We start from the raw sequence: 18,766 nt of genomic DNA on the forward strand, positions 1-18,766 counted from the left end.
ATGTGCATTTGCTGTCTCTCCCTGTTTCCAGAACTGATGGGTGGCACGCTTGCTATCCTCCTGAATTCTTTATTTTTTTATAACTTCTCACAAGCCTGATTGCTGTTTAAGGACAAGGCAATTGCCTGCCTCCCAGTAGGGTCAGAGTTCACTGAGTGAATGTCCTTAGGGATGTATTCACCTGTCCAATCACTTCCCTTTCTTGGCCTTTTCTCCAATTTGATTTCCTGTGATTCTGTGTGGCTTCAGAAATCTTTTCTGCTGCTGCTATAATGAACCATGAAAGGGTGGAATGGACTCCCTGGGTCACCATAAGTTGTTGAGGCATCTCTTGCTGTTTCTGATGGGACAGCCTTGTTGAGCTTATTTCACTCCCAGGTGCTCTTTCATTGTGTATTTACCAGGACACTGCTTGACACTCTCTCGCTCTCTCCTCCTCCTCCTCTCCCTCCCTCCCTCCCTCCCTCCCTCCTCCTCTCCTCTCCTCTCCTCTCCTCTCCTCTCCTCTCCTCTCCTCTCCTCCCCCATCTCCCTTTTTATCTTTTATCGCAGGCATTGATCTGGAGAATATTGTCTACTACAAAGATGACACCCACTACTTTGTCATGACTGCCAAAAAGCAGAGCCTGCTGGATAAAGGAGTAATACTACATGTGAGTGTGTTTGTCTTTCTAAGTCTCCATGTAACCTTAGCTACCTCGTGATGGATGAGAGTTTGTCTTCGACCTGGCTAGCCAGTTTATTAAATTTGTATCCTTTATTCCATGGAGCTCAAGGTAGCATCGAGCGAGTTCTTGTGCAAGCATTGATCAGACCCAGACCAGACTATACTGATTGCATTAGTCTTCTTTTATGCTGTGTTTTGGTCTCAAAAGGCTCCCAAGGCAAGTAACAATTTGGAACCCAGCATTACAATCATAAAAGCCCAGCACTGAGGGGTGCATAAAATAGGCCCAGCACAGACAGCAGATGCCATTGCTTAGCAACTTCCCAGAATGCAGTTGTTTTCATCTTTGTGGCTTCTGTGCAGTCCCACATGGAACTTCACATGCACAGGCCCACGTGTGCCTGCACAGAAGGCCGCTCGATGAACAACAGTTGCAGGTAAGTGAAACACTGTTTTTCAACATACTGCAGAAGCCCTCTTGAAATGGCAGTTCAGTTGTCTGCTGAGACAGGGAATCCTAGACTTGGCAGCATCCGTTGAGGGTGGGGGACAAACTCTCATCGAGGGTATTTTGTGAATTGCCTCTGAATTCTAAGCTTATTTCATCACCCTGTTTATCTGCTGCAGCCTCTTGACAGTACATTCCCTAATGAGGGTCTCGGGTCACCCCTAATGGGCCAGCTGAAGGCCATCTAGACCCAGGTAAGGCCTCAGCAAGGCGACAGTCATGCCTTGTCTGCTCTGGGACCCTGTCCTATGGGATATGTTTTGGCTCTCATCCTTAATATCAGCTAATTTTGGGATCCATCCTCAAAGGTCTTCACAATGAAAATGGGTTAGAGACTTACTTTAAAAAAAAATGAATTCAGAGAACCCAATACACAAGTTGCTATACCATTAAAACAATATTCAGTTTCTAATTTGCGGGGGGGAGGTCTACAAAAACTCCAGCGGCATGGGGTGGGAAGCATTGGTGGGGGTCTGGGGCAGGGAAACTGCGAAGCAACTTGCCACGTGGAAACCATGTTGCCACTGTGCTGCATGGGCTGCCACAGCAGCACCGGGGAAGCCGCACAAGTCTGATCCTGTGTTGCGAAACCCTAGGAGATTTGAGATCATCTTCTGGGTCCTGATCCTCCTTCCTTGTACTGCAGGATTATGCAGACACAGAACTTTTGCTGTCTCGAGGGAATGTGGACCAGGAGGCTTTGCTGAACTATGCCAGGGAAGCAGCTGATTTCTCAACCAATCAGCAGTTGCCATCTCTGGAGTTTGCCATCAATCACTACGGACAGCCAGATCGCATGGTGCTCACTGCATGGCTGCACCGGAGAATGCGGCCATGGTTCGGGAAGTGAATAATCACCAGCTACTTGTGGCGTTGGTTGGGGACAGCCTATTAGAGGTTTGTGTGTGTATGTGTGTGTGTGGGGGGGTGTTAATGGATTGCTGAGCAGTTTGCTACACTCCTGTAAACAAAAGAGCCAGGGGAACACAATTTTAAAATAATTTATCTTCAGAGGGAGGAAAAATCTGCCTACTGAGAGTAAGTCATTCCTCTTTACTCAGGAAAAGGGCTGTAGCAAAATGTAACTTCCAATTGAACAGGCACTGGGGTAAAAGTTAGTGTCTTTGCCTGCGTCACCTTTCGTATGTCGCTTGCAAGGTAGTTGGTCAGGGAGCCTTCATCTGAGCTGAACTGGCAGCGGGTGTTGAGAGGGTGCCTCAACTGTCTCATTGACTTCAATCCCTCTTTTTCCAGTTCTTTTCCCACTCTGCTGGTAAAATAGTTTAAAAGCCATGAGGGAAAAAACATTAAGCACGTGAATCCCCATTATCTATATATATTAAAAGCAAACCGTATTTGTTAGTGGTAGTATAATCCCAGTAACTGCTGGGCCAATTCCTCTGAAAATTCCCAGCTGTAGTCAGCCAGTATGCAGAGTGTTTTTTAGATGTTCACATACCTGAAATACCACATTCCGGGCCCAGGTAAAACAATCGCTTTCTCCTGGTTCTCCGCGAAGGACCATGCAGCTGCCTGTGTGTAACTGTCACCCTTTAGAATGTTCGTAGCTTAGAATGTTCACTCAGATGGCCAGATATGAGCAGTGGAAACAGTACATAGGCAATAACTCGAGTGGAAGTGAAACACATATACACACATACACATGAAGGAGAGGGAGGGGTGGCATGCAAGGGAAGAGAAGTGAGGGAGGGGAGAGAGTGAGGAGTGGCCTGCAAGGGAGGGGAGGGAGGGGACCCAGCATCTGGATATGACCCACCCACTCTAGCAGAGAGGAAAGGGTCAGCATCTGTTCCTTTCCCATTTCACCATAATAACTCACAGCAAAGCGTGGCAGGGTACCGCTAGTGTTGTATAAAGATGCTTCTCCTGGACTCCCAGCTGAGAGACTGCCTCCTCAAGTAATCTTGCAAATATGTTTCCCCGGAAGGCTTTTTCACCTCTCTCCTCCTTCCCACCCCTGTCCCTTCCTTTTTTGCTTATTTGCAGCCATTCTGGCCAATGGGAACTGGAATAGCCAGGGGCTTTCTTGCTGCTATGGACTCTGCCTGGATGGGTGAATGGGCTGGTCTTTGGGAACGAGTCCTCTGGAGGTCCTTGCAGAGAGGTAAAGAGATGTGTGAGTCTCTGAGGGGTGCTGGGCCCTAGTCAAAAAAAAAGAAGAAAAATGGGTTGGTATTTGTTCAGCAATGTGGAGAAAGGCTGTTGTGACCCTTTTAATGATGTGCGAACGCCCACATGGGGAATAAAAGTGAGGGAGGGGAGGGTTTTAATTGGCTGCAGCTAGTGAAAACAGGGCACAGTGAAGTTCAGGCTGTTCAAATTCTGTTGTCGTTACCTGAAAAAATGAGCAATTTGGAGGGATCTTAAATGTCTTTTGAACCAATTATAATGAACTGTATGCCTCTATGTGCTGCACTTCATCCTTTTCCCATTGCTCTGGGGCAGTACTGATTTATGACTCAGAGATGACTGCCGCGTGTATAACTGTGTGACATAGTGGAATGTGTCAGGCACACTTTCTTCTGGGGCACCTGCTGGAAGTGTCCTCGCTAAGCCATTTTTAGAGGCTAACCTTTTACACTGGCATTTGGTGCAACAAAGCGTAGGTCTGTTTTATCCTGTGCTGGCTGTCTTTATATGTTGTGGGTTGGATCCTATGACTGTTCCTCTAAGTCTTCCTTCAAGAGAAAAAGGCTTGTTCCAGTGGAGGACGAATCTTTGTGATAGAGGAACAACAAAGTTGGTCCTGCCTCCCTGAGAATGAGTTGGGAATCACCCCAATCAGGATGCCCTCGTCGCCGTCCAGGAGAAGGCCCCTTCAGGGTAAGTCTACCAATGGACCGTTTCAAGCCAAGTAGGCAGGTCTGTGAGGGAATGCTTGAAGCCTAAATGTAATCCGCCGAACTTCAAAGATGCTTTGCATAAATGGTGCAGCTAATTTGGGGTAAGAACACAAGAACATAAGAAAGAGCCCGCTAGATCAGACCAGAGTCCATCTAGTCCAGCACTCTGCTACCCTGTTCCCCCGAATATAAGACATCCCCAGAAAATAAGACGTAGTAGAGGTTTTGCTGAAGTGCAAAATATAAGGCATCCCCCGAAAGTAAGACGTAGCAAAGTTTTTGTTTGGAAGCATGCCCGACGAACAGAACACAGAAAAATAAGACATCCCCTGAAAATAAGACATAGTGCATCTTTGGGAGCAAAAATTAATATAAGACACTGTCTTATTTTTGGGGAAACACAGTACTCGCAGTGGCCCACCAGTGATAAAACACTGTCGTGATAAAACACAAAGTGCTATGCTTTTTGTTGCACCTGCGTCCTTAAGCAGTTGACTACCTTGCCAAGCACCCAGTAAAAATGATAATTAGTAACTTTGCAGACATTTATGCTTTTCACAGGACTGGGCAATATGAATTTGAACCATGTTGGCTGTTGTGAGAAGTACTGACTGTGTAGTTCTCCTAACGGACTTTCCCTTGCATCACTGAAATTTGCGTTGGCATCTCTTCTTTCCTAGAGAGAGCATCTATAGGTTGCTGCCTCAAACCACCCCTGAGAATGTGAGCAAAAACTTCAGCCAGTACAGCATTGATCCTGTAACCAGATACCCAAACATCAATGTCAACTTTCTACGGCCAAACCAGGTGATCGCTTTTGATTCTGAACTCTCCTGTTGCCCTTAACACACAGGTGTCAAACTTGTGGCCCTCCAAATGTTATGGCAGCGGTTCTCAACCTGTGGGTCGTGACTCCTTTGGGGGTTGAACGACCCTTTCACAGGGGTCGCCTAAGACTCTCTGCATCAGTGTTCTCCATCTGTAAAATGGATAAATGTTAGGATTGGGGGTCACCACAACATGAGGAACTGTATTAAAGGGTCGCAGCATTAGAAAGGTTGAGAACTACTGTGTTATGGACTACAGTTCCCATCACCCCCTGCCAGCATCATGCTGGCAGGGGATGATGGAAACTGTAGTCCATAACATCTGGAGGGCCATGAGTTTGACACCTATGCCTTAACGCAACAGGAATCCTGTGCCGTCTTCATGTGGGGGCCTTTGAAGTGTCTTAAATTCTAGTTGCTCGTTCACTGCATATTGGATGAGGCTTGGGAGGGTTGCTGGGACTGCAGGAAAGGTCATGACTTTGAGTGGCTGGAAGGGCGCGTGGGAATAAGGGGAACTTTGTGCAGAGCTCTGCCTGGAAGGGGAAGTTTCTGCGCACGTATGGATTTTGTTTAGTCCATTTTTGAAAAGGGTAGAGACAAAAGCTTTTAAATAAAAAGAAGTACAGTTCTTTGGGAAGAGTGGGAGATCAAATAGGGAAGGTAGAACAATGGAGATGACTTATGTGTGCTTGTGGAGATTTCAAGTCTGTAAGGAGTCATGTGCTGAGTAGATTGAGATAGAACAGCAAAGTACTTATGATACATCACATGAATTTCTCCCCACCTTGTGCCAAGTTGCCACAACTTTGCGCTCTAGGCCAATTCTGGGCGTATTGTCTTAAAACATCTATTAAGATACGTAATGTTTGCAGTGTGCAGTATAATGACATCCTCCTTCCAGTCTGATCATGTTATGTTGGAATAAAATCCCCTTCCTTTTCATATGTGTTTTCTGAAGGGCAATGAAATGATTTAACCTTTTTGAACTTCCCACAGGTGCGTCATTTGTATGACACAGGAGACTTGAAAGACATTCACCTGGAAATAGAGAATTTGGTGAACTCCAGAACACCAAAGCTTTCACGGAATGGTAGGCCCCAGTTCAGTCCCATTTGCTTATCTTCCTTTTCTTCTTGACCCTCTTCTTTCTAGTTCTTAGAGTAAAATATGGACAGGCTGCTGTAAAAGGTGTTCTCAAATGGTTTATTAACTTTTCAAGAGCATCAGCTGAGTATTTTCTTGAATGCTGTTTAGAGGCTCAGACCTCACCACTGGGTTTTTTAAAAAATTAACCCTTTCTGTTTTATCAGTTCTGTAAACATTGCTTATATTTGGAGGTACAAGTTTGGGAGGGCTGTGCTACATTTTGTTAAAAATAAGATAACAATTCTTTTTTTAATAAGGGAGGCGGGGGGGTGGGGTGGGGGGGTTGTACGAGATGACAATGGTGAACATTAGAATAACAAACCATCAGTTCAGCCATAACACATAGTTATGGCTGGTTTGTGAAATCAGGATTTGGCTTGCAAAGGAACGCTGAAATCCTGGTTTGCTTGACAAATGCTGCTTCTGTTGATTTTGCTCTGCACAAACATCTCTGCTCTCAGAAAGTACATGAGGGCAATGCAGTGTAAAGAATTGAGCTTGAGCCAGGATGTCTGTATTTTCAAGACATGCAAAGCTGCAGATAATGGTATCGGTGGCTAATAGTCCAGCTCCAGACCACCAATCCAGATTCTGCTTTGGCAGGCTCTTAACTACTCATCATAAGTAGAGTGGGCCCTGTTTGGATGACAGCCATAATTCATTTACTTATACCAAAGAGTTGCATTATGTCTGAACTAAATGAGACAGTACTGTGCTTTGCTAAACAGATGACTTCCAACCCGCCTTGATCAATTTGTTTCAGAATCGGTGGCTCGCTCCAGCAAACTGCTGGGCTGGTGTCAGAGGCAGACGGATGGATACGCTGGTGTCAATGTAACGGATCTTACGATGTCTTGGAAGAGTGGTCTAGCATTATGTGCCATTATCCATCGATACCGCCCTGACCTCATGTAAGTAACTACACTCCAAACAGGACAATAGATTCAGTTTTCATGTGAGATTGTCCAGAGTCCAGGGGTCTGCAACCTGCGGCTCTCCAGATATTCATGGACTACAATTTCCATCAGCCCCTGCCAGCATGGCCAATTGGTCCAGACAATCTAGAATGGAGGATTAACGACCATCTTCTAGTGAAGGGTAGAATGAAACTTGTGATTATCCTAAGGACTCAGGGTCAGAGGGAGCTACGGTTGAAGCTTGAGAACACAAACTCTCCGTGTAGTTTGGGCGTAACAACACCTTTTCTGCTCTGCAGAGATTTTGATTCTCTGGATGAACACAACGTGGAGAAGAATAACCAGCTGGCCTTTGACATTGCTGAGAAGGAGTTTGGAATCTCCCCCATCATGACCGGTAAAGAGATGGCATCCGTTGGTGAGCCAGACAAGCTGTCCATGGTCATGTATCTCACCCAGTTCTACGAGATGTTCAAGGACTCCCTTCCTTCCAACGGTAAGAAATGTTGAGCCTGTTCACTAGGAAGCGCAGAGCACTTCAGCGATCAGCAAACAATTTCTGTTTTCAAATGCTTCACGGGGCTTGACTTTGGGGAGGGGCTTTGTAGAAGAGCTGCAGCTTTTGGAATGCAGAAGGTCCCCAGGTTCAATCCCCGGCATCTCCAGTTAAAAGGACCAGGCAGTAGGGGGTGGGAAAGACCTCTGCCTGAGGCCCTGGAGAGACACTACCTGAAGACGATGCTGACCTGGATGGACCGGTGGTCTGGTTCAGTATAAGGCAGCTTTGTGTGCGACTTGCCATGATTGTGTGCGACTTACCAAATCATTGTCGCAAAATCATATGCTGGGTATCAAATAAAGATGGAAACTTGTTCTTGGGATGCATGCTGGCTGGAGGAGTAGTAGTTTGGGTTTTTATCCCATCTTTCTCTCCTGTAAAGAGACTCAAGGTAGTTTACAAACTCAAGGTTGCTTACAAACTCAGGCTGCTTTTCCTTCCTCTCCCCACAACAGACACCTTATGAGGCAGGTGGGGCTGAGAGAGTTCCGAAAAACTGGGACTAGCCCAAGGTCATCCAGCAGGAATGTAGGAGTGCGGAAACATATCTGATTCACCAGATGAGCCTTTGCCACTCAGGTGGAGGAGTGAGGAATCAAACCCTGTTCTCCGGATTAGAATCCACCTGCTCTGAACCACTACACTGTGCTGGCTTTAGCAGCTTTGAGGCCTTCCCATTATTGCCCTGGTTGTATTCCCTTTCTCAGGCCCTGCCCATTTGATTGTTAATGCCTTTGTGATGTTGCTGGGCCTTGGTGGAGGGCAGTCGGGGCTCATCAAGACTGTTCCGACTTGTCGCCATTTGGCATCAGAGCATGGCAGGGATGGGAGGTAATCTAAAGAGTGAGCAGTGCACCATGGGATGGTGAAGCCTTCCTGTTGGAAGAATTCTTTTTGGAGGAAGAAGAGGCTGCTGCCTGAGAGGAAATTGAGTGGTGCCTCTCCTGCCGCTAAACAGATGAGATGATTAACATTGACAGCAGTGCCTGAAGTTTTAATTGTGCTCGCTGTGAAAAGCCAAATTCGTTCTGTGCTGAGCCAGCGGATGACGTCTAGTCATTAAAAGCAAGTGCTGATGACTTTGTGCTTGTGGAGTATTCCCAGTTCTCCTTCTTGACTTGGTATAGAAGGGAAGGCCCCCAGTGGCCTGGTGAATCTAGAAAAGTGAGAGTCAAAATCTTTTCTTTGCAACGTTAGTTAAATGGGAGTGAGTAGTTTTGAAGCTTTTTGGTGTGTAAAATTGAAGTGCCAAAAGAAAAGGAGGCTGTTTTGCTATCTCAAGTGCAGATGTTTAGCCACTTTTCTGCTGATAATGTTTACCTTTTTCCCCCCAGACAATCTGGAACTGAATGCTGAAGAGAAAGCGGCGTTACTGGCTAGCACCAAATCTCCCATCTCCTTCCTCAGTAAACTGGGTCAGAGCATCTCCCGGAAGCGGATGCCAAAGGTAGTCACAGCTTCTTTCAAGCAGCAGATTCTGGAATGTTCTACCTGCAAGTGAGGAAGATGACCATACGGGCCTGACCTCTTGGATAGTAGTTACTCTTTGATTAAATATTTGACTACTGGTACACCTGTTCAGTCTTTGGTATTCTCCTTGTTCTTCCCGATTTTCTTTTTCAGTTTGTTTACTTCAGGTATAATTTGCTTTCCTCATTAAGGCTTGGAATGGATTACAGAATTGGGAAACAGTGCAAAAGATACTAGTATAATATGTACATCTAACGTTGCAGCAAAATTGCATTACAAAATTAAAGAACAGTGAAATAAAAATAGTATAATACATCCAGTAAATAACACAATTAAAAGCTTTTCCCCACAAAACATTAAAACTATAACCCCATTTCCAGTATAAAAATGTCCCCCTGAACAATTCCATTTTATACATTCTGCAGAATTACAGTTAGGATCCTTACTGTGGAAGCCACAACCAAGAGAACTTGGGTATGGGCAGCTGTTGATATTCATTCATTCATTCATTCATTCATTCATTCATTCATTCATTCATTCATTCATTCATTCATTCATTCATTCATTCATTCATTCATTCATTCATTCCATTTTCAGACCGCCCTCCCCCAGAGGGCTCAGGGCGGTATACATCAATATCAAATATAATAATAGCAATAAAACAATCTAATAACAATTTTAAATTCACAGAATTTAAACAACAATTTAAAATTCCCAGATGGCGACTTATCCCAATTCTATTCCCGCCCACGGGAGACCTAGGTGATATGAGGGTCTGATGGTCACCCCGGCTGGCTAAAAGCCTGGTGGAACAGGTCCGTTTTGCAGGCCCTGTGGAAACTCTGCAGGTCCCGCAGGGCCCTGGTCTCCTTAGGGAGCCTGTTCCACCAGGTAGGGGCCAGGGCAGTAAAAGTATGAAGCCTTCGCTGGGATTAAGGAACTTTCCTCCAACTTAAGTGGTCTTCCATTAGAGCATTAATCACAAGTTGGAAGAGGGCTCTTTAGGTTAGCTTTTCTCCATCTTAAGGAGTCTGAAAGTGGCTTACAACCTCAATCCCTTCCCCTGCCCACCACAGACACCTGGTGAGATAGGTAGGGCTGAGAGAGTTTTGAAAGAACTGTGACTGGCCCAAGGTCTCCCCACAGGCTCTGTGTGAAGGAGTGGGGAATTGAACCCAGTTCTCCAGATTGGAGTCCACTGTTCTTAACCACTATAACACACTGGCTCTCTGTGATGACACATTCAGAAGTCTTTGCTCTGAGGCACTGAGTGTTCCTTTAAATGAAACAACGGCTCCATTGGTCTTAGACGTGAACATCCTGTAAATGTAGTTTGTCTGTTGGAAATGGAAAGGCTGATTTTTGGGACTGGGGCAATGGCAGGGCATTATCAAAATATTGCTGCTTGCTTTTGATTCTTAAAAGTCAAAATACAACACTCAATAAAACCCGTTGATAGACCAGTTTAAACTGTACGCTGCATCCCCATTCTGTGTTGAAAGTTATGCATCCAGCTATGAAAGGAAGGTGGAAGATATCATTTGAGTGGGGTGGCGGTCCTGATTTGAGCTGCTTTCCCTCTCCAAACCAGTTATGGGCTCTGCCAAGTTTAATGAGCATAAAGAGACAAACAAATAGAACCTACATTTTAAATAACCAATTGCCAAACTGATTGAAGCACGAAATAAGGAATAACATGTGAATGCGGTCTCCCTACCTGCTTATTAACAAAATCTAGGTAGTCATATCCTACCTTAGGTTTAGATAAATTTCTGGGGGAATGCTGTCCCCAGTTGTTGCTGTGCCTTTAGTGGGATAGCAGTTGGCATTGTAGGCATGTTGCATGGGTAGTGGGATGAAACAGAAGCACTCAAGGTGCTGGGGTGCTTAACACTTGTATTCTTCAAATGGAAAATGAGATCCTACATATTGACACGGAAAGGTCAAGGTGACGCCTGATTCATTTTTGTCACAGTACAAGTAAGATTGACAGAATGCACTTTGGGCTGAGAGAGTTTGCCGTTCTTGTTAGGTGGAAGAGGAGACGGCAGGGCCTGGTTGCGACCCAGAGAAACTGTGGTGCAGAATGGCCAAGATGCTGCTGCTGTGCCAAAAACCTCCCAAGAAACTGCCTGAGAAATTAGCACTAATTTTTTCCCCTCTTTTCTTTGCCTAGGATAAAAAGGAGAAAGACCTGGATGGTTCAGGAAAGAGACGGAAAACAAGTCAGTCAGAAGATGTGAGTATTTCGATTCTCCTGTTCTGTTCTCTTCCTGTAGTGGCACAGTCTCAAATGAATTTTGTATTCATGGGGAATTCATGTTGCAGCGGTTACACCTTGGTTGGCCCTTCAAGGATAAGGGTTCTTTCCTAGTCCTTTTGTTGGTGCACTAGCTTTCTGTGTGGGTGGAAGATCGTCCGTTTGTTTTTTGTTCATAAGTATCCAGCCTTTTCCCATTATGGCACTCATGGAATTCCTAAGGGGCTTCCCATCCAGGCAGCAATCGAGTTTGCTGAGGTTCATCAAGGCTGCATCTCTTTCTACAAATTGGAAAAGCTTTACCTACTGACCTGTGAGAACGAGGCGTTACATTTTTGGGGAGCCAGATCATCCAATAGAACTTTCAGAGGGGCTTAGCTGTCTTTGAATACGAGCTTCTCTGATTTATGGTCGTTATTTGGCATATCGCAGGACATGTTTTCAGTTATAACCTCTTCATATGTACTTGATCTTTCAAGAATGTATGGAAATATGCAGCACTTCGGGAAAGAGTCATATGTCTCTAAATTTGCAGACTTCAGGAATGAGAGGTTATTATTGACTCATTTGTTTAGTTCCTTTAGGCCCCACCTTTCTCCCCTGAGAGGACCCAAAGCTGTTCATATCATTCTCTTCTCCTTTACTTTATCCTCACAGCAATCCTGTGAGGAAGGGCAGGTTGTATGTGATGGGCCCAAAGTCAACCAGCAATCTTCCATGGCAAGAGGGCATTCAAACATGGGTCTTCCAGATCCCATCCCTGCAAGCTAACCCTCTTGTATTGAACCCTAGGGAAGACTTGCAGCCCATTTAGATCAGATAGGTGGATTTGGGTATCCAACTATAAAACCTGCTGAATTATTCCTGCAGTTTTTGAGTATATAGAAAGATAAGCGTTGCAAGGAAGAGAAATTGACAAAAAGCCTGAAACTCACATACGATCAGAGCTTTATGGAAAGCCTTTGGAGAGGACCCATAAAGGATGCCATTAATGGTCAGTTTATACTAATTTGACAGGAGGACAGCTCCCGAAGCTACAGAGAAGAGAGGCCTACCCTGGTGAGCGCCCTGACGGAGAGAAAAATTGATGCTGCTATCGGGAACCAGAATAAAGTGAAGTCCATGGCAACGCAGCTGCTGGCAAAATTTGAGGAGAATGCACCCGTGCAGTCCACAGGCATCCGGAGACAGGTATGGGGACTTTGCAAATCAAGTGCCTTCTATCAGTAGCCTAACCAGCCAGAGTCTGCCAGTTGAGAAAAAGTAAAGGTGATGCATTAAAAGGTTTGTTTGGGACTACTCGTGGGGAACGAGGATTGGAAAATAATTAAGATAAGCTAGTTAGCAAAGCTTTTACCAGGTGGCAAGTGGACATCAGTGTCGACCGAGTGGCAGCCGTGCCCTGGAACTAGAGCTCTCTTCAATGCTGGCCTCTTGGCCATGCTGACCTCTCAGTGTCACCATCCCTGGTCACTCACGTGCCTGTCTTTACCCCAGCTTGGGGAAACTGGGAGGACAGCAGCGCCAAGTGGATGGGGTCCTAGGCAATGCTAGTTAACCGAGTGGTCTGGATAACCATATATATAAAAGTTGGGAACTGAAGTACAGTAAAAGCTCTGTTAACCAGCACATGGTTATCCAGACCACTCGGCATATATATATATGACCCGTGGTATCTTGACCCGTGGTATCTTGACATATATATGCCTATCATAGAGTGAGCTTCTGACTTGAGATTAAAAGGAAAATTCCTTCCTCTGGCATTTTTTTCAGTGCTTGCGGACTTCTAATCAAAGCTCAGCACCAAAAATACAAAAAGCATCTTGCATGTTATTCTTTCTATGCCCCCAAGGCTTAGAAATCGTGCCTCAGAGCTGGGAAGGTCTCACTGACTCCCCAGTTCGTGCAAACCCCTGCTTTGTAACATTGGCAGCATCCCTCATCGCCTCCACAATACCATGTTTGTCTCCCCCATCCTGGGGTTGTACCTACGTGACTTCTGTGTATCCTTCAAGCAAGTCATCTGTACCCGTGGTATCTTGACATCTGTTGGACATCTGGGGAAGACTTTCCCCCTATCATATGCCCTGTGAATTGCTCCACGCACAACCAGATGTTATGCTTGGGGGAGCTGATAGCCACAGCATTCGTCTCATTAAGCAGGAATTCTGTGAAATTGCACATGCCTAAGCATGGCAGAAATGATCTATTTTGGGTCACTGTTATGCAGAACCCATTTTGAAAGAAGAAAGGCAGAGTTGTGGACAACACGATGCCTTTCAGGCAAGGAGTGCCTGTGCTAAAAATACATTCATGTGGATCAAGCAAGGAAACCACATTTTTTCCAAGTGAATGCACAAATTCTAAACTGGCCAGGAGGGGAAACTTGTCCTGTGAACATACAAAGCTATCTTAACACAAAGTCAGGTCATTGGTCTGCTGTTAATTATCTGTGGTTGTTCAGGACCACAGGAAGAGAAATGTCTTTTTGAACATTTACTAATGAAGAACCTGGACCTGAAAATTCCAGGGACAACCTGTGAGACCTTTTCTTTCCTCCCTCATAATCCAACAGACATTGATCATTAAAGCAAGAAATGACCAAGAAGCTATCAAAGACAAGTTTCTTAGCACAGACTCCTAGCGCATTCACTCTTTATCCTTTCTGTGGCCATCTCTGGTGTTTCAGAAAAATGGATGCAAAGATCTCCACAGCGTAGCCATAGAGAGAGGCCTTCTGAAGCCAACAGTCTGTGCTAAGAGCAAGAGTCGGGTGCCAGAGCCATCTCGGGCAGTCTTTGAAAGAGTTCAAGTCCTCCAGTAATTAAACTCTTCCTGATTTGAACCTTGATCAATTAACATAAATAACCGGTCTAGAGATCAAGAGCTGTCCATTTATCCATCTTTATTACAGACCACAAGCCATAAGGAAACAGAACAATGTTAATTAATTGCTTAAAATGAATGATAAGGAGATAAACCTAGTACCCCAGACAATCAAAAGCACTGGAGGTTTTTAGAGTAAATAACACACGAGACGTTATGTCAGCCTGTATTTTCATAGCAGAGGACAGAAACTTAGCTACTTGTACACTGATTTTTTTTTTTAGTTTTCTGCTCAGAAAGCAGTTTTTTATCATCCATAAATCCAGGCATGTCTGAATATAAAATGTACAGTGAAATAATACGTAGGCCAGCGGTTCAGACAACTTGTCAGAGAAAGGACGAAGCCTACAATTAGCTGGAGTGTTTTTGTATTTTTCTGTTATTAACGCAGATGGTAGCACCTTGAATCCAACCAGTGTAAAAGCAGGGCAAAACAATGAGAGCAAATGAGAGGGCCATTCGGATTTCCACATTCCCCGCCTTATTTGTCTCCCTTTTTGTACAACTTTATATTTCATTTGCCAACTAATTTTGCCTTACTCCGTCTTTTTTTTTCTCCTGAATGTCTGTCTGCTGATCCCTCTGTCCAACATGTACCCTTTTCCTTGTGGCTTTTTCTGTGAGTTTTGTTTTACCTTTTATGTAAATGCCCACTGTGGCCTCCACCTTGCCACCCCCCATGACCTGCATGCCACAGTGTGTCCAGCCTTATCAAGACCGTGCTCTCAGCCAGCCAGCCTATCGCCAGAGAGAGCAGGGCCGTCCCATGCCTCAGTGGAAACAGGTAAAACCAAGTTGACTGACTGTGATGCTCGTTCTAATCTAAGCTCCATTGGCTGCTGCTTTTCCATTCCAAGCCATCTCCCGTACTTCTGGCAGATATTTGAGATGAAGACCTGAGTGTGTTTCACTATGTGAATGTAATTTGCATCAAATAACTGGAACTTGTCTCTTTCACTTTTTCCTCCTCTCCTCCCTCACTTCTAACAGTTATTGAGTGTTTGAGCATAAATTGTGATTTCAGGTGTACTCTTTATTCATATTACCTGTTCCAATAACAGGAGCACTCTCAGAAGAAGAAGAGGAAGAAGAAGAGTTTGGATTTATATCCCCCTTTTCTCTCTGTGAGGAAACTCAAAGGGGCTTACAATCGGCTTTCCCTTCCCCCCTCACAACAAACATCCTGTGAGGTGGGTGGGGATGAGAGAGCTCCAAAGAACTGTGACTTGCCCAAGGTCACCCAGCTGGCATGTGTTGGAGTGCACAAGCTAATCTGGTTCACCAGATAAGCCTCCACAGCTCAAGTGGCAGAGCAGGGAACCAAACCTGGTTCTCCAGATTAGAGTGCACCTGCTCTGAACCACTACACCACAATGGCTCTCTGATTTACCAATGTCTTATACATAGGAAAGTAGAAAGTAATTCTTATCAATAGGTACGGTTTCAGAGGATAATAGCCATGTTGGTCTGCAGTGGAAAGTGTAGATTTAGGTCCAGTAGCAGTTTAGAGACCAGCAAGAATTTCTGGGGCATAAGCTGTTGAGAGTCAAAGCTCCCCCTCCCTTGAGAGCCAGCATGGTATAATGGTTAAGAGCAGGTACAGTCTAATCTGGAGAACTGGGTTTGATTCCCCACTCTTCCACTTGTGCAGTTGACTCTTATCTAGTGAACTGGATTTGTTTCCCTGCTGGGTGACCCTGGACTAGGCACAGTTCTTTGGAACTCCCTCAGCCCCACCTACCTCACAAGGTTTCTGTTGTGGGGAGAGGAAGGGAAAGGAGCTAGTGAGCCTCTTTGAGTCGCCTCACAGGAGAGAAAGGGGGGTATAAAGCCAAACTTTTCTTCTACTCTTCTTATCAATGAGTATGTAATCCCAACCTAATTTTTTCTATGTGCAGGGTTGGATTGAGGAGGTAGTTAGGTTGTCAAGCACATCCTAATTTCCAAGGGGTCATTTAAATGATAAAACATTGGATTCTGACCTTCTGGTCATTAACAATATTTCACTGAAATATAATATAGCTCTTAGGGCATGTTATGTGCATTAGTTCAGGGGAAAATGAGGATTGCGTGACGGCTCATACTCAATACATAGAGGTCACTGAATCATGCCAGTGATTTACATTCCAACACAGGGAGTAACATTTGAAGTCTGAAATCTGTTCACTGTTCCTGGTGCTGATGCAGACGATTACTGTTCTGCCAGTAGATTTTGATGCTTTCTTCAGCTGTACTGGAGAAATTGCTTTTGCCAATATGCCGGCTTTCCTATTGGGAAAGATTTGAGGTTTGAGCCATCTGCTTTTTAGCATCTCTGAGACTATATATATTTACAAAGCAGCCTTGGAACTTCAGAGAACCACATCTCCCACAGTAAGAGATTAAGCTCTTTCCCTCCTTTTATAAAAGAGTGAATATTTTGGAATGTATTTGATATAAGTTAAAAACAGCAAACTTACTTAACTGGAGGAGACTATTTAGAAACCAGAATTTATCCCGACCTAAGACAAAGGCATGGTTATTGTATGCATGGATTAAGCCTGCCCTACTCCCAAGTTTAACTGTTTTATGTAGATAATTTAGATCCTGTTTTTAGTGGCCCAAAGTGGCTAATCCTACCTGCATGTATGCTTTCAGGTCTAAGGACATAGTTCTGGGGTTCTTGTGGTTTTGCTTTTTTGTTTTCTATTCAAATCCCAGCACTTCGCTTCTACCTAGATTTTTATATTCCCGTCATAAAGCAACCATCTGAATATTAACAAGGTTGTAATTCACTGGTGACAAAGCTGAATTGCTTGAGGGTAGCCGTCATAACGTTTTACTTTATGGTGTTACCTTGATCAAGGAAGATCAGATATAACCAAATCCCATAGTGAATCACAGCAGAATAATTGGTTAGGAAATCTCCCCCCACCCTACTGCCCCCAGTGCAAGTAGCTCATCAGTGTGCTCTGGGAAAGATCAGTAACTTTCAACTATTCTGGTGTTGGACCTGCAGTACAATATTCCTGAATCTATTCTGTATGGCAGAATTAGGATGGAAGGCGGAAGTACTCACCTTGTGGCCTGTATCTCCGAACCTTGGTTTTATCCCACATCTCAAGATGTCAAGATGTGACAGTACATATATGGGCTCTGCCCCTTTTGCAGGCTAAAGTGTCCTAAGTGTTCCCAATCCATTTAGAACTGGGAGATCTTTTAACTTTGTTGCATCCCTGAAAAATGTATAGCAGCCTCTCGTAGTGAGAAATTAGGATTAGAAGATAAACCCATCATCTGTAATCTTCCAGTCTAGGGCATTGTAAAAAAAATAGGAGGAGGAGGAGTAGAGGATAGCGTTTTCCTGTTCAAACTTATAATGGTTGCCTTTCAGGAATATGAGCAGGCTGAGCTCCTCTTTTTGTTCCTTTTTACATACCCAGCTCCCTAAAACTCTCCTCATACGGCAGGGATTCCAGACCATTTACCATGTTCCAGCTTGTCAGTATCCTTTCAGGTGTCCTTTTAGTTTACTAATGGTTCCCCTCCCCCCCATGCCTGTGAGGTTATCAAATATGGGGGTGGGTGGGTGGGCAGTGAAACGCAGCCTTGTCTGTGGGTGACTTCACTGGGCAGTCAACCATCAAATCAGGATAATTTTTAGTAATAATTGCTCCAGCCTCTGAAACACAGCATGGCAAAGGAGAGAAGGCCACAGGAATGAGAAAAAAAGAATATTACCTATTTTAAGATCAATTAACAATAGTGATCTTGGTGGTCTTAATACTGAAGGAATTACAACTTCTGTCATGGTGTTTCTTGCATGGTTTTTCTTCTGGCTGGACAGCGGCAGTACAGTTTATGTTCCTTGTCTTTACCATATTATATGAGGAACTCTTTTTGTCTCTCCAAGTGAGTCTTGATAGGATCTTGTTAATTCACAAAAAATTGTATTTTTGTTTGTTTTGTTTTTGAAGGCAAAATTGTACTGGCCTTGCACCACAGATTTAGGGTTGTGCTGGCTAGGCTTGTTCTTAATAGGTTTCAGTTCTTAGCATGTCGATTAGCTCCTATTATTAAAAATATTGATTCCCACCACTTCCATCGGCCTTGGATTGTTGGGGTATAGAGTTAGCGTCCTACCTGTAATGTCGTGAATGAATGTGTATTCTGTGTAGCTCTAGTGGACTTCATCTCTCTTAACTCATTCTCCATTTGCATACTTACATACTTATAGCACTTGAATGTGTCTGATGTGCCAGGTATATACTTGTGGAACTGTACATTGCATGTTTAAAAGGTGTTGGGGGGGGAGCTTAAGATGTGTTCTACAGATGCATTTATCCCAGAAGTGTGTTGACCTGGACTTTCTCTTAGAGGGGAATACATGTCCAACATCAAACTGTCTTTCTTGATGCTGGTAATACCAACCAGACTCTTTTGTGTTGAAATGGCCCTTCAAGTGAATAAAAAGTGGCCGGCCCACCTTGGCTTCATTGTGTGCCACCTCCCTTTGGTTTAAACCCATTGACGTGTGTGTTCTTCACTGTCTGTTTTTGCATGCTCAGAATGCATTTTATTGGAGGATGAAAAATATTCCTTAATGTAAGCCAGAGGTGTCCAACTCTGGCACTTCAGCTATCCATGGACTACAATTCCCATCAGCCTCTGCTGGCATGG

The 18,766-nt window shown here is 44.5% G+C and overlaps 1 protein-coding gene across 1 annotated transcript in view; it reads left to right on the plus strand.

The window, feature by feature from the left end:
• MICAL3 (microtubule associated monooxygenase, calponin and LIM domain containing 3) overlaps window positions 1-18,766 on the plus strand; it is a 220,536-nt gene that overhangs the window by 89,919 nt on the left and 111,851 nt on the right. The window contains 13 exon segments of the mRNA XM_048502423.1: window positions 553-653; window positions 1,822-1,978; window positions 1,981-2,072; window positions 3,183-3,254; window positions 3,257-3,300; window positions 4,720-4,846; window positions 5,866-5,959; window positions 6,779-6,926; window positions 7,232-7,428; window positions 8,826-8,938; window positions 11,138-11,200; window positions 12,239-12,412; window positions 14,805-14,891. Coding sequence (XP_048358380.1) covers window positions 553-653; window positions 1,822-1,978; window positions 1,981-2,072; window positions 3,183-3,254; window positions 3,257-3,300; window positions 4,720-4,846; window positions 5,866-5,959; window positions 6,779-6,926; window positions 7,232-7,428; window positions 8,826-8,938; window positions 11,138-11,200; window positions 12,239-12,412; window positions 14,805-14,891 — 1,469 coding nt within the window.

This window comes from Sphaerodactylus townsendi, linkage group LG06 (genome assembly GCF_021028975.2).
Source record: "Sphaerodactylus townsendi isolate TG3544 linkage group LG06, MPM_Stown_v2.3, whole genome shotgun sequence".
NCBI lineage: Eukaryota > Metazoa > Chordata > Lepidosauria > Squamata > Sphaerodactylidae > Sphaerodactylus > Sphaerodactylus townsendi.